Below are 15,688 nucleotides of genomic sequence, written 5' to 3'. Positions count from 1 at the left end.
TTGGGTGACAGTGCATGTGTGAGACAGAACTCTCTTCTCCCTCTTGCAAGGGTGAGGTGCTGGCCTGCCTGGGTGTTCTGGAACAGAGATGGAATACGAACCTTGCCTAGTTCTGTTTTCTCTCTTAGTAGGGTTAAAAAGTTTACACAATACCCTCAGATGTGCAGAAAATATTGCGTTCCTCTATTTCCTTCAACTGGAGCTTGCAGGGTAAAAGGGTAGGGGAAGAGAGAAGACTCAAAGTTCCAATTAGAGGCTTCTCAGATTCTTCTGGTGTAGTTCCTTCAGATTTTTTTGGAAAAGTGATTAGTCTTTCAGGTTATCTTTTTGGTAGCAGGAATGGCTGGTTGTTCCCAAATATCTGTTCTCTCTTACTTCCTTTAATAAGAGAATCCTTGAGTTTTAGCCAACTGCTTAACTAAAGACCACATTTAGCTACCCAACTAAAGACCACATTTCTCAGCATCCCTGGAAGCCAGGTATGGCCACGTGACTCAGTTCTGGCCAATAGGATGTAATATTCGTGTATATTCTCCAGCCTGCTGCCTGGAATGTGACATGGTGTGGAGCCATCTTGGACCAGATGAAGCAACAGTCTAGGAATGGAAGAGCTCAAGACAGAAGGAGCCTGGATCCCCAACACCAAGGAGCCTCTGGATCAACTCTGGATTGCTAATGCTTGGAGGGTTTCATGAGAAAGAACTTCTATCTTGTTTATGTCATTGTGACTTTGGTCTTTGTCCCAGTAGCTGAGTTTGCATTCAACCTAACACACTTCCTGTTCCCTCTTCTCTTTTCCAGGCTGCATTTGGAGACAGCGTAGGCTTAGGTAACTGGTCCCGTGGGAGGAGGGCCCTCTCCCCCATGCTGTCCTCTAGGGCTTACTGGTCTCTGATGCCTTGAGACTTGCCTGGACTACTTTCAGGCATATGGCCCTAGTGCCTACGAGGCTGGTCCCACTTGGGTGTTCAGGTGCTAAGTTGGGACTTGCTGCTGGCACCCTGCTGCTGCTCCACAGGTTGATTCTGCACCTTTGTGCTTTATGAGCCACCAGAAACTCTCAGCTGCTTTCTCCAAACCCTGCTGGGCTGCCATCCAGCACGCCCGTCTTGACAACTTCCTCAGCCATTTCTGAACTACCTCCTGAATGTGGGCCTTTGCCATGGGGCTGTGAAAATTCCTGGCCTTTACTGGCCTTGAAAATCCTTACATCCTAGGACTTCCCCATGAGCCTGTCTGAACCCTAGGAGCCCCTCCTTCCACAGCTGAACCTTGGGGTGGAGTGGAGCGGGGGGGAGGATTCGCAATTTGGCCTCTAACCCGTTTCTCTCTCTCTTACTCTCCGGAGAGAATTGGACACATTTCGTCTTCTTGTTGGACGTCAGTAAATCCAGATCATATTTTCCTCTTTTGCTACTCTGTGACCTTTTCATACATCTCTACGCTCTATCCCCATTGATAAACTTCAAGGTTTCACTCAGTAGTTCTCAACTGGAGGTGATTTTGTCCCCTGGAGGACATTTGGCAATGTCTGGAGCCATTTTTGAGCGTCACAATTGGCGGAAGGTAGGTTGCAAGCAGCGTCTAGTGGGAGAGGTCTGGGATGCTGCTAAACATCCTGTAACACACAAGCAGGACAGTCTCCCACACAAAGAATTACCTGGCCTAAAACATCAATAGTGTTGAGCAGCCTCGCTTAGCCTTCGTTGGGGAAACACTGTAAAGCAGTATGATTTGCAAGGGAATGACATAAAACCAGGTTTAATAATCTCCCCATACAGCTCCGCAGGTCACAGTCCGACACCACATCCAGCTCTTACACAGAATGTAGAGCTGAGCTTTTCCAAGGCTATTCAACAAGCACCTATTGAGTACTTCCTGTTTACCAGGCATGTTCTGAGCACCAGAGGTACCAAGGTAAACAAAACAGACACAGCTTTTGTCCTTTGGGAGCTCACATTCTGCTGGAGAACCATACAATAAATACATAGCAGACTCCCGCGCTATCGCCTGGCTCTGCCACTTAGTTGTGTGATCTTAAGCCTGTTACTTAACCTCTCCGGGCTCAATGTCTTCATCTATAAAATGGGCTATTAACAGTGCCTCCCACACAGGGCTGCTCTTCATGGGGTTTTTTTGAGGATTAAAAGAATATGTAGACCACAGCAGGTGTCTGTTAAGAAAATAAAAATAACTCAACTAAATAAATATAAACTACAATGTCATAAGAGAAATAAATATAGAATACAATGTTGGAAGTTAAGAAAAAGAAAACCAGGTAAAAGGATAGAGGGTGATAGATGGGGCCCTGGGAGAGGGGTGTCTTTTTAATTATTATTTGAGGAACCCTCTCTGAGAAAATGACATTTGAGTAGAGACCAAATGAAGTGAGGAAATACCTCATTCAATAAACAAAAATCAATTTCAAGTGGATTAAAGACCCCACAGGAGATGCCATTATAAAGCTATCACACTGGCAACAGGTAAAATGTCTGACAATACTAAGTGTTGGTGAAGTTGTGGAGAAAGGGAGACTCACACACATGGCTGGTAGGAATGTAAAGCAGGCCAATCCATTTGGAAACTGGTTTGGCATTGTAAAGAAAAGTTGGAAATGTCATTTATTCTGTGAGGTCGTCATTGTATTCGTAGGCATTTACCCAAGAGAAACTCATGCATGTGTGCATCAGGATACGTGAATAATAAGATTCATATCAGCATCGCTCCAAACCTGGAATTAACCCAAATGTCCATTAGCAATAGAAAGGTAAATTGTGATCTAACCAGAAAACATAAGATGATGCAATGAAAATGAATGAAGTACTTTTATGAGCGGTCACACAGAAGGCTGTCATCTACATAACGTTTGTTAAAAGAAGCAAGCATAAAAGAACAGTATCATCCCAATTGTGTAAAGTGCAAAAACAGTTGAAATCAAACTATATTGTTTCAAGATATAAACTTAGGTGCCAAACGTATAAAGAAATGCAAAGAAATAATGATTGTGATGACAGGGGTCAGCTTCTGGGAGGTGGGGAAGGAATTGTGACCAGGTTGGGGCACATGGGGGACTACTGAGGTGCGAGTGATGTTTTATTTCTTGACCTGAATGGTGGGTACATGGGTGATTTTGTTTTATAATTATTCATTCAACTATGTATACATGTTTTTAAGCACTTTTCTGTGCCTTGTTACATTTCGCAATACAAATAAATAAATAAGTCTTGGGAATCTGGTGGGAAGAGCCTTTCAGGCAGAGGAAAAGCCAGTGGAAGGGTTCTGAGGTAGGAAAGAGCTTGGCGTGTTTGAATGTCACTAAGAGGCCAGTGAGGCCTGCGGGGAGGGAGCCAGGGGGCAGGTAGCGGGAGATAAGGTCAGAGGGGAAGCTGGGAGCCAGGTCACGGGGAGCCTCACAGGCGATGATAAGGTTTGGTCAGGGCAGAGAGGCAGTCTTCTAAAAGTGTAAGATCTAAAAATGTAAGCGGTCTGGCTGCTGTGCAGAGGACAGTTTGCCAGATAGCGAAAGACTAATCTAGAAAGTGCAATGGGGCATGAATGAAGAAGAAAATGAACAATGGTTATCTTCTATGTGCCTTTGTCTTCCCGCAGTTTTTCAAAGTTGATTCTTATTTCCATTTCATGGACAAGAACACCCAGCTGATAAGTTCTGGAACCAAGAATCAAACCCAGATCAGTCTGACACAAAGACCAAAGCTTGTGCCAGAGATGCCCTCCGCTGGGCTGGCAGTTGGTGACCTGAGTTTCCATTCTCTCTCTTTCTCTCCCATACATTAGCTCAAAGATTTAAGGCAAATTGCTTCACTTGTCTATCTATAAAATAAGAGTTAGAATCCCCAAAAGGGAATGCTGTAAATGATTGTATTAGTTTGGCTAGGTCAGTGGTTCTTAAACTTGTGTGCGACAGAATCCACTGGAGAGCTTTGAAAACAGATTTCTGGGTCCCATCCCCAGAATTCCTGATTTAGTAGGTGCATTAGTTTCCTGTTGCTCCTGCAACAAATTATCACAAACTTAGCCATTTAAAACCACGGAAATGTATTACCTTACAGTTCTGGAGGTTTGAAAAGTGAGTCTTACGGGGTTAAAGTCAAGGTGACAGCAGAGCCATGTTCCTTCTGGAAGCCTCAGCAAAGAATCCATTTCCTTGCCTTTTCCAGGTTCCACAGGCTGCCTGAATTCCTTGGCCAGTGCCTTCTTCCTCCATCTTGACAGCACATCACTCCAGCCTTGCTTCTCTCATCACATCTCCTCTCAACCTGATTCTCCTGCCTCCCTCTTAGAAAGACCCTTGTTAGTACATCAGGTCTACCTGGGTAATCCAGGTAACCTCGCCATCTCAAGATCTGTAACTTCATCACATCTGCAAAGGCCATTTTTCCATGTAAGGTGACATGTTGACACGTTTTGGTGATTAGGACATGGACATCTTTGGGGGCTAATATTCTGTCTACCACAGTAGATATGGGATGGGTCCCAGGAATTTGCATTTCTAACAAGACCCCAGGCGACACTCATGCTGCTGGTCCAGGAACCATGCTTTGAGAACCACAGGGGTAGGCTAACTTCTATAGCAAGTGATCCCCAAATATGTAATGGCTCAAACACAACAGAAGTTTATTTCTTGTTCATGTAACAGTCCTGGGTGGGTGAACATGTTCTTCAAATACTCATTCAGAGACTCAAGATGGAGGAAGTTATGCCAACTTCAACACATGGCTTCTAGGGCCATCTTAGGGGAAAGAGCATAGGGGGACAGTGAGAGGTTTTTGCAGGCTGAGCCTAAAGTGGTTCCCCTCACCTTGGTTATGTTTTCATTTTATTGGCTAGAACTCAGTCACATGGTCACAGCTGACTGCAAGGGAGGCTGGGAAATGTAGTCTAGAGGTGTGCCCAGGAGAAGGGGAAAACATGGACTGTGGTGAGCAGGGGGCAGCATCTGTTCCAAAGGCAGATACTGAGCAAATATAAAAAGGCTCAGTATGAACTTCAAGGCTGTTCCTAGGAGAGCACAATGCTTAATCCCATTCTGCATTTTACTTTTCGAATGGTTGGGGCACTTGCCTGAGTGTGGTAGGAAATGCGGGCAGTGTCTGAGGAGGGGACTTAGTGAGGCTAATGGAGCTGGCTGGGGCTTGTGATGGGATATGAGACCCAGGGAAATGCAGTCCCCAGAAGGCTCCTCTCCCAGTGACGATGAAGTGCAGGTCCAACCTGGAGCCAGATCTCATCAGCTTTGTGTTCATCCAACTCCACTGTAAGCCTCTTTGGAACCCTCTAGCCCTGTGGGCACACTGCTGAGGGCACAGGAGGAATGTGTATTTATCTCCTATTGCTGTGTAACAAATTACCAGAAATTCACCAGCGTGAAAAAACAGGCCTTGATTATGCGTTCTGTTGGTGAGAATTCCTGGTGAACTCAACTAGGTTCTGTGCTTAGGGTGTGACAGACTGAAATCAAGGTGGTGGCCCATCCGGGCTCTCATTTGGGGACTCTGGGAAGAATCCTTCTATGCTCATTCAGGTGGGTGGCAGAATTCCATTATTTGTGGTTGTAGGACTGAGGGCCCCATTTCCTTGCTGGCTATCAGCTGGAGAACTTTCTTACTTCCTTACGGCTGCCTGCATCTCTGTGGCCCGTCCATCTTCAAACCAGCAATGACTCTCTACCACCAACCAGAGAAAATTGTGCTTAATTTTAAAAGGCTCATGCAGTTAGAGTAGGCTCATCTGCCCAGATAATCTTCTTTTTGCCGTGTCACATAACATAATCATGGGAGTGGTACTTCATCATATTCAGAGGTTTCATCCATACTGAAAGAGGAAGAGATTACACATGAGTGAGAGTTATTGGGGGCCATTCTTAGAATACCGCCTACTACAGAGTTAAATGAATGCTTAAGGATTGACCAGAAGAGATGGTGCCTCCCGTGTGTACAGGAGCACGGCAAACGCACTTCACTTTATCACGCCATTTATAATTCTATTGATATTTACTTACTGAGCCCCTACTGTAGGACAGCTACTGTTGTAGGCACTGGGGGTGTAGAAATAAATGAAATAGACTGGCCCCTGCCCTTATATTTCAGTGGAGAGCCAGGAAATTAACTAGCAAATGCATGAAGGGAGAAAGCAAATCCAGGGAGAAAACTAGAGAGGGATGGAATTTGTGTGCTATTTTCGGTCGGCTGGCCCAGGACTGCCTCTCTGCGGAGGAGGTGCCGTTTGGGCAGGAGCCAACTGTGTGACCGGAAGGGGAAGGGAAGTCCAGCAAGAGGGACTGAGAATGCAAAGTCAAGAAGGCCGTGGGGCTGGAGTGGAGGGAGTCATGTGGCAGGAAACGAGGTCATGCGGCTGGGCAGGAGTCAGGTGATGTGGGCTGGGTAGGAGTTTATTCTGTGAGGGATGGCACGTTTTTCGAGCTGGAAATCACGAAGAAAAGTTTTGGAAATAGTGATGATAGCTGCACAACAATGTGACTATAATTAATGCCACTGAACTGTACATGTAAAAGTGGTTAAAATGGCAAATTTCATGTTACATATATTTTACTGCAATTAAAAAATAAATTGAAAAGAAAGGGGAAAAAAAGAATAAGTAGTTCTTGGTCAGAATAAAAATAAAGGGAGTCGGGGGCCAGAGGAAACAGCATAATTAAATGCCCAGGGAGGGGAGGGTATGGACATTAAAAAAAAAAAAAAGATCATCTGAAGGAGGCCCCAGGGGGGCTTCTGGGGTGCTGGCCAGGCTCGGTTTTTTATTTGGGTGCTGGTTACATGGATGTGTTTACTTGGTGAAAAGTTATTGAGCTGCACATTTATAATTTGTGCATTTTTCTCTATGTGTGTTATACTTCTATGCATTGAAATATTTATGCTTAAAAATAAGTTCAGTCTGTCTGTGGTGGGGAGAATTGACGGCAGGGACCCGGCACTCATCATGCACTCAGTAAATAGCTGACACTTGGCTGGGCTCTGTTCTAAGTTTATTCATTACATGAATTAGTTCATTTGATCTTTACAACGAGCCTATGAAGCACAGAGAGGTGAGGTGATTGTCCAGGGTCACACAGCCAGGAAGTGGCAGAGATGGAATCGAAACCCAGGCAGTCTGGATCCAGAGTCCATGCCTTCAACCATCACATCAAACAGAATGAATGAATGATGTGTTCAGCTCTCTCTCTCTCTAAACCACAGATTCCCAACATGGTGTAGGGGGCGCAGATTTTGCACCCCCTTCCCAAGACTTCTTTTGGCAATGTCTGGAGACATTTTTGGCTGTTATGACTTGGGAGAGGGGTGCTACTGGCATCAGATGGTTAGTGGCCAGGGATGCTGCTAAACATTCTGCAACACAGAGGACAGCCCCCCGCCCCGCTGAAGGAAGAATTACCTGGCCCCAAATGTCAGTGGAACTGAGGTTGAGAAACCCTGCTCTAAACCTACCCTATTTCTTTCACTCTTTCTCCAATTCTTGTTGCTTTAAAATCTTAATCTCTCACTTAATCTCCCACTTGTAGATTAAAAAAAAGACTCCCAATCTGAAATGGCTCCTCAGTGTTCTTATCTCTGGAGACTGAGTTATCTGCTACATTCTTGTGCTATCACTTATCCCCATCTGGCATGAGCCTCACTAACCTATGATTACATGGTATGATAGCAAGAGTCCCACACCGTGACCTGTGAGAATTCTGCTGGAGCCATTCGATGGGGAGATCCCCATGCCTACAGGCCCAGAGGGAGCCTTCCTGCCTCCTGTGCAGTCCTGCCATCCTGAGGTTGTTTCAGTGCCTACCTTTCTGCTCCTGGCGCTTCCCATTGGTACAGCACTTCTCACACCATGCTGCCCTTCACGAGTGGGTACCAGGAGCACAGGCAGTGCCCAAGGTCACAGATCCCCACCTTTGTTTCTTCACTGGGATTCTAAATTTATAGCCCAGCAGCCAAAGGTGTCCTTTTAACCCAGGGGGTGCTAATATTTATGGGGCGCTTACTTGATATTAAGCACTGTGTTAACAAATTTCATTTTCAGAGAGGTCTTATGAAGTAGTGCTGTTCTTTCCATTTTACGGTTGAGGAAACCCAGGTGCTGAGAAGCTAAGTAACTTGCTCAGGTCACACAGCTTATAAGTGGTAGAGTTGGGATTTCAATCCAGGCAACTTGGTGGCAGGGCCCACCATGTGCACCCAGTTCCCACTCCAGGCCGCTCCCATCCCAGGCACCTCCTTGTGGCTGGCCCAGGTCAGCCACCTTGCAGCCTCTTCTGAGGCTCGTCTGATCGTCACCACGTCAACCCCCACATCGGCCCTCAACTTTCTGCCACCCTCCCTTGTCCCACACTCAGAGCTCACAGCCCGCACTGTTGCTGAGGGAGACTAAGGGGGCATCCCCGGCCCTCTGTTTACCCAAACATGCCTGATATCAGGCCAACACTTTCATCCCACTTCAACCGTGGAAGCCTAACCAGCCAAAGGCCGCCATTTATCTGAGTGAACTGAGGGAGTGATTAAGGACACACTCTGCCTCTCTTACTAGACGGTGAATTCCCAAGGGGATGGAACAGAGTCCTATTTCTCTCAATGCTCAGCTGCACCTGGTACATAAGGCACATCCACTAAATGTGTTGAATAAATGGTTGAATGAACTAATGCTCCCCACTGAGGAAGACTGTGAAAGCCGAGTGGTCGTGAGAATATTGGCTTCATACTTGGGCAGACCTGGGCTTGAAGCCTATGGTCACTTCCCAGCTGTGATCATGGGTCAAGTACTTAACTCAGGGTTAGCAAACATTTTCTGTAAATGGTCAGACGGTAATATTTTCGATTTTGTGGGCCATACAGTCTCTCCCATAACCGTTCAACTCTGCCTTGTTTGCAAAAATGGCCAGAGATAACACCTAAACCAATGGGTGCGGCTGTGTTGTCATAGACCTTTACTTACAAAAATAGGCAGCAGGCCCAGGGCAGTATGCTGACCCACGGCTTACCATAAAAAAAGAGTCTAAAAGAAGATCAAATGAGACAACTCATGAATGTGGCCCGAGATCTTGAGCTTGATGTCCTTGGGCAGGGTTATACTTATTCCCACACATCAATTCCATTCAATTCAACTTATCTGCTCCATCACATGACACTCGTATGTATAGTATTTCATTTTTCTCTCCAGTTCCCTGTGAGATAATAATACCCAACATTTGAGAAGTAGCATTGCCTAGGGATTAAGAGCACAAGATTCTGGAACTAGACTGCCTGGTCTGGTTTCTGGCTCTGCCACTTTAGAGGTATGTTACCTTCAGACAATAACCTTAACCTTCCTGCCATAACCTCCTTCAGTTGCTCTATCTGTAGAGCTGGCGTGACAATAACAGTGCCTATCTCTCATAGGGTTGCGACGAGGATTAAATGGTCTGCACCCTGGAATCACCTGGATGTCTTTAAAGATTCCAAACCCGGGCCACCTGCAGACCAATGACCTCAGAACAATCTCTGGGGTGAGAGGCATCAGTATTTCTGAAGCTTCCCTAGGTGGTTCCAATGTGCGGACAAGTTTGGAAACCAATGGGTTAAAGCGCTCTGCACGCTGGTTTTGATCCATCGGTGGACACTTCCGGAATCACTGCGTCTCCAGTCACCACGCAATCTGGTACCCCCACCCTAGCTCATTGCACAGTCTGCTCCCCAGCCTCCAGGAGCTGTTGGGCCCAGAAGCCCCGGCCGGTGCACGCTGGGACTTGTAGTCCTTCTGGTGCTACGACCTCGCCTCCGCCTCCCATTGGCTTTCGCAGACGCCCCGCCCCGAAGCTCCACCAATCACCGCGGCGCAGTGAGCCCTCAAAACCGCGAGCGAGAGCGCTGCGCCGCAATCACTGCAGGGCCGACGTCGGAGGAGGCCCGTCTGAGGCTGCGCGCCGCGAGGAATTCCCACGGTCCTGCCGCCGCCGCCTCCGCGGTCTCCCGCCGCAGGTAACCGCGAGCCCCAGCGGGGGATCCGGGCCGGACCCCACGTCCGGGGCAAGGGCCTACCGTCCCTGCAGCTCTTGGCCTCGTGGCCGGGACTTTCAGTTCCCCCTGCCCTCTCTGAGTAATCCGATTCTCACCGTGCGAAGGAGAGAATCCCGAGGGAAAGCCTGCCACCTCTCAGCCGGCCATCCTGTGGGCGTGGGTGAGGGCTCTCTTTTGTGGCGCTTGCTCTGACCGGAAGCCCAGGCTCCTCCTCCAAGCGGAGAGAGGGACCGGCCAGAGAGGAGAGGGCGTTTGCTAAGGTCCCATAGCCCGGCTCTGGGGCGGGTTCCGATCTTCAGTCTGTTAACCGGTTAGGCTTGATGCTTTTAATGCGGAGGATCGCACTCGTTTCCAGCCAGTTCCCCGTAGACGGGCTGTTAACGACAACAAAAATACCGAAACATATAAAAACATTTTTGAGAAGTGAGTCAAGGAAGCTCTAGTTCTCAGAGGCTGGAGCTGGTGGGAATTACGGGATGATTCGCATCAACCATGGAAGTGAAAGTTAGCTGGATTTGGTCCCCTGCCCCTAACTTTTAAGAGTTGGGGTTATACCTACAGGGGTTCTTCTTTGCCGAGAATTGCAGAATCTGGGGGCTGGAAGAAGGAACTTTGTGTCACGTGCTTCGTTTTATGGATGAAAATAAATGCCCAGGGTTTGAGACTAGCCCTGTGGTGGGTAGTGAGCGGAGGCGCGCATCTTTCTTTACTGTCGGGCTGCATTCGTTAGCAAACATTCGCTGAGCCTTACTAAGCTGTTGGAGCCGGGTGATTTCGGGTAAGGGGAGGGGCAGGCTGTAGGGAACCATTCCGGTGTTACGGGGCTGGGGTACAGGTTTGCACAGGGGCAGCATCTGACCCTGACTTATGGGAAGAGGTAGAACTTTGCAGAGGAGGGGACGCTTGAATGGCATTTAGGGATGGGCAGGAGCTGGTGAGATGGAGGAGAAGAGCATCTCGCCTGGAAAACAGCGCGGTGAAGGCCTGCAAGGAGCCACGAGTTTGGACCTGGAGTCCTGGAGCCTGGTTGGAGCGGGAGGCTTCCCGTGGGTGGTGGATTTCACAGCTGTGAGAATAGAGGTCCATCTTACAGGGCCTCCTGTGCTGCTGTAAGAGATTTGGATTTTTGTACTGGTGATGTGTTCTTTTTAGTACCTGCTGTATTGTTTGCTAATTTAGGCATTTAAGCTGGTTGTGTCCATTCTATTGTTCACCAGCCAATCCTTTGACTCTAGTATTTTATTTATTTGCCCCTAAATATGAAGGGAAAAAGTCAGACACCAGTGCCTCCAGAGAAATGAGCCTCTTCAGAATTAAGGCACATGAACCAGACTCAGAAGAAACTGATGTGCAAACCAGAGAGCCTGTTTAATGATTGTCGATGGAAAATGATGAAAGCCAGCCAGGCTGCACCTGTCATGTGGGCGGAGGGCACATTCTCGCTCCCTAGGGTGGGCCAGACATCACCTGTTTAAGTTTTTTGGAACATAGGTGTGTCTGTCGGTGTTTGCACATTGTCTCTGGCTGCTTTCGTGATACAATAGGAGAGTTGAATAGTTGTCAGGGAGATGGCATGACCTGCAAAGCTGAAAATATTTACTGTCCAGCCCTTCACAGAAGAAGCTTTCCCACCCCAAACTAGGGGAAGGCTCCCGGGGCCTTGGTTGTGGCCAGAAGGCTGCGTGGCTGAGCTCAACATGGGTAAGAGCTGCTGCTTGGTTCGCCTCCGTAGTGCTGTCACACCTGCTGTGTGGGTGCTACTGGAGACCTCTGGGGACAGAGGCAGTTTTGTTCGTTGGCTCTCTCTTGCCTGCCTTCACTGTCACTTGTTCATACCTTTGTATAATTGCATCTTTGATTGTTACCTCCCAGCCCCACAGGGAGCCCTGGTGAGGTCGAGCAGACTAGGGAGGGCCCCTCAGGTGTACATTGACACATTAACAGACCAGCGGCATCTGGCATGGGGCCGCCTGGGCAGTCCACTGCCCTCCTCTGTGCCCTGACCTCTTGTGTTAGGCACCATACTAAAAAATAATAAACAAACAAAAACCTTGGCTGTTTCGGGATAATCATAAGAACAAATCTGGGTCTTCCTACTGCAGTTACCCCAGCATCCGTGGACCTTGCGGTGGAGCGAAAGAAACCTGCATCTAGTACCACTTTACATGCTTAATTCTTACAGATTAAGAACTGAGTTCTTGGGAGTTGACGTCCTGGGGGCTTAGAGCAGTGTGTGAATGCCGGGCTGTGGGGCAGAGGCGACGAGAGCCTGCCAGGGTTCCTGAAGAGGCCTGTGGCATCAAAGTGTAGTCCTGGGCGGCCCCCAGAATTTGCTAGAAATGCAGAGTCTCAGGCCCTGCCAGGTCTACTGAATCAGAATCTGCATGTGAACAAGACCCCAGGTGACCTGGGCGCATGGTCAAGTTGGAGAAGTGCTGGCCCAAGGCGCTCTCAGTTTTCTAAACTCTACCAGACTCAGGGCTTCCTGTTTCTTCACTTAGGGGAGAAAAATCCGTCATTTTGAGTTTTAGTGCGGTGTCAGACACAGCATGCTGAGTGTGGGTTCCTCGGTTTAGCGGGGGTTCGTGGCTTAGCTGGCTGTGTGCTCCGTGAGGCCAGAGCCTTTGTGCTCTCCCTGCTGCCTTCCCAGCACCCGGCTGGTTGTCTGGCAGGGCAGGTGTTCAGGAGACTCCGGACAGGTGGTTGAATGAGTGAATGAATAGGCAGATGAGTGAATGTGCACTGTTTTGCCAAATGGCGTGAGGCGGAGGCCGGCTTCGTAGACTTTGTTCTGCTGTGAGTCCCTACGTCTCAAAGACTGTTTTCCCTCTTATCTCAGAGTGACAGGCCTGGCTCTGTCACAGGAAGATTGTGTTTTTTATTTGTTTTTTTAAAAATAACGTATTCAGGACACAGGGCCGGGTCTGATCTGAGTATGCAAAGTGGCTAGGACTCAGCCTAAGTCCTGCCTTTTGTGCCTTAAAACTTTATGTAAAGTTTTGGCAACGGAGTATAAAATTGGACACGTACTTCGTTAAGAGTAAAGCCTTGAGACTCAGAACCGTGTCTCCGAAAGACTGCACAGGAATTCCGAAGGCATGGGGTCTGGTCTCTGGCCAGAGCTGACTGTCCGCGGATGTTGGGCCATCACTTCTCTCTTGCTTCAGCCTCCCCTTCTGTAAAACAAGGGTTAAAATATTTGCCCTGATATTATGTTAAGTGAAATAAGCCAGACAGAGAAAGACAAACACCGTATGATGTCACTCGTGTGGAAGATAAACAAACCCATGGACAAGGAGAACAGCCTAGTGGTTACCAGAGGGGAAGGGGATGGGGGGAGGGCAAAAGGGGTAAAGGGGCACATGTGTATGGTGACGGATAAAAGCTAGACTATTGGTGGTGAGCACGATGCAGTCTATACAGAAACTGGTACATAATGATGTACACCTGAAATTACACAATGCTATAAACCAATATGACCTCCATAAAATAATTTAAAAAAAAATTTGCCCTGCCTGTTGTACAGAATACATGTAAATAGATTGTAAGTGTTATACAAAGATTTTGACTATAGCTTATCACAAACTTATAAATTACCCCTCAATGTTTACATTGAATGTATATTAAATTTCACACTTTTTAAAATTTTACAAACTTTATTGTATAAATAATATACATGAATTGTAGTAAAAAGAGATGAATAGGAAGCAGAAAAATCATCCTTAATTCCATCTACCACCCGACAATAACTACTATTAACTTTCATGTCTGCTTTCCACATTTTTTTATGCGCATATTACATGTATATTTTTTTCTTATAAACGGTTCATAGTATGTGGTAGATGTTTTTCCAACATGATGAATTTTCTTTTTTTTTTTTTTTTAAAGATTTTATTTTTTCCTTTTTCTCCCCAAAGCCCCCCGGTACATAGCTGTATATTCTTAGTTGTGGGTCCTTCTAGTTGTGGCATGTGGGACACCACCTCAGCATGGCTTGATGAGCGGTGCCCTGTCAGTGCCCAGGATTCAAACTGACGAAACACTGGGTCACCTGCAGCAGAGCGTGTGAACTTAACCACTTGGCCACGGGGCTGGCCCCTACGATGAATTTTCTTGATGAGTTTTACCTGCTGTATTCCAAGTTGTGACAAAAACTCTAAAAGGTTGCCCAAGTAGCTTTCTTGATCTTCTTTGGTTTATATTCATGACTTCAACCTGTAGTGACGGTTGGGAGATCCGGGCAGCCCCCTTCACCTGGGGAAAGGGACAGCAGAGCTAAAAATAAACTTTTACTCTGTCATCAGTTTTATCCTCTACATGTTCTGTCTGGTGACTATGTGGTCTTGTCTTTTTTTTTTTAAAGAAGAGACACAACTTTTTTAATTTTTTAATTTAATTTAATTTATTTTTTTTGAGGAAGATTAGCCCTGAGCTAACATCTGCTGCCAATCCTCCTCTTTTTGCTGAGGAAGACTGGCCCTGAGCTAACATCCATGCCAATCTTCCTCCACTTTATACGTGGGACGCCTACCGCAGCATGGCATGCCATGCGGTGCCATGTCTGCACCCGGGATCCGAACCAGCAAACCCTGGTCCGCCGAAGCGGAACATGCGCATTTAACCACTGCGCCACTCGGCCAGCCCCTGGTCTTGTCTTTTTGACCCATTTACTCTGATATTTTTTAGGAGCCAACAGTGTTCTTCTGTTCTTGTCATTTCTTTTTCGCTTGACTGCTTTTTTCTTCCCAGATTTCCAGGGTAGACCTCCAAGGCGCAGAATGATCTGGGAAGTAGCTGTGTTACTTAGCTTGGTCCTGGGAGTTGGTGCTCTTCCCATGGACGACCCTGAGGATGGAGGCAAGCACTGGGTGGTGATTGTCGCGGGTTCAAATGGCTGGTCTAATTATAGGCACCAGGTAAGAAAATGACTCATCTTTTTCTTTATGACACTGTCATTCTGTAAACAATCCTGGACAGCGGTAATAGAACAGACTTTTTAAAAAGCCATTTACACTCCTATTAGGCTGACGAAATGTGTGTTGGCAAAGATGTGGAGAAATGGGAAGCCTTATACGTTGCTGGGGGCATTAGAAAATGGTACAGCTATTTTGGAAAACAGTTTGGCATTTCCTCAAAATGCATCTCAATCTAAGGCAGGGTTTCTCCGCCTTGGCACTATCGACATTCGGGGGCAGGTAATGCTTTGCTGTGGGGGGCTGTCCCGCATATTGTAGGATGGTTAGTAGCACCCTGGGCCTCACCCACTAGACACCAGGAGCATCACCCTCTCCTGTAACAACACAAATGTCTCCTGCCTTTGCCAAATGTCCCTAGTTGAGACCCGCTGGTCTAAGGCTGCATTTTGTAGATAAGGAAACTGAGACTGAAAGGGAGGAGGTGACGCCCGAGGCCACATGGCAAGTGGAGGTGCAGACGGGGCTGAGGCCGGGGCTCTGGTAAGAGCATCACGAGCCTCTTTGCCCTCCACACCTCTGCCCTTCGGCTCCCCCCTCACAGCCTCCTCCCTTCTTCCCTGGCATTCACGCCAGATCAGCCTGGCAGACAGAGAGGAAAGAGCCCACATCCATAAACACGTGGAAAGTGCAGCCTCCTGGTGGGGAAGTAACTGGTGCAGCTGCTGTGGGAAAGAGCCTGGCAGTTCCTCCAAA

The 15,688-nt window shown here is 47.5% G+C and overlaps 1 protein-coding gene and 1 long non-coding RNA gene across 2 annotated transcripts in view; one reads left to right on the top strand and one right to left on the bottom strand.

Annotated features, from left to right (window-relative positions):
• Positions 1-4,607: 4,607 nt before the first annotated feature.
• Positions 4,608-13,266, bottom strand: LOC124230901 (uncharacterized). The gene is made up of 2 exons (XR_006886312.1): positions 10,115-13,266; positions 4,608-5,832 (listed from the first exon to the last, which is right to left on the bottom strand). It is a non-coding gene; the product is annotated as an uncharacterized LOC124230901 (long non-coding RNA).
• LGMN (legumain) overlaps positions 9,851-15,688 on the top strand; it is a 27,521-nt gene continuing 21,683 nt past the window's right edge. The window contains exons 1-2 of the mRNA XM_046647421.1: positions 9,851-9,980; positions 14,769-14,935. Of these exons, the coding sequence (XP_046503377.1) occupies positions 14,798-14,935 (138 nt within the window). The 5' untranslated portion in view covers positions 9,851-9,980; positions 14,769-14,797. The remainder of the gene's footprint in view (positions 9,981-14,768; positions 14,936-15,688) is intronic.

This window comes from Equus quagga, chromosome 20, assembly GCF_021613505.1.
Source record: "Equus quagga isolate Etosha38 chromosome 20, UCLA_HA_Equagga_1.0, whole genome shotgun sequence".
Lineage (NCBI taxonomy): Eukaryota > Metazoa > Chordata > Mammalia > Perissodactyla > Equidae > Equus > Equus quagga.
Note: the sequence above shows the minus strand (reverse complement) of the source record. Positions and strands in the feature narration are given on the sequence as shown.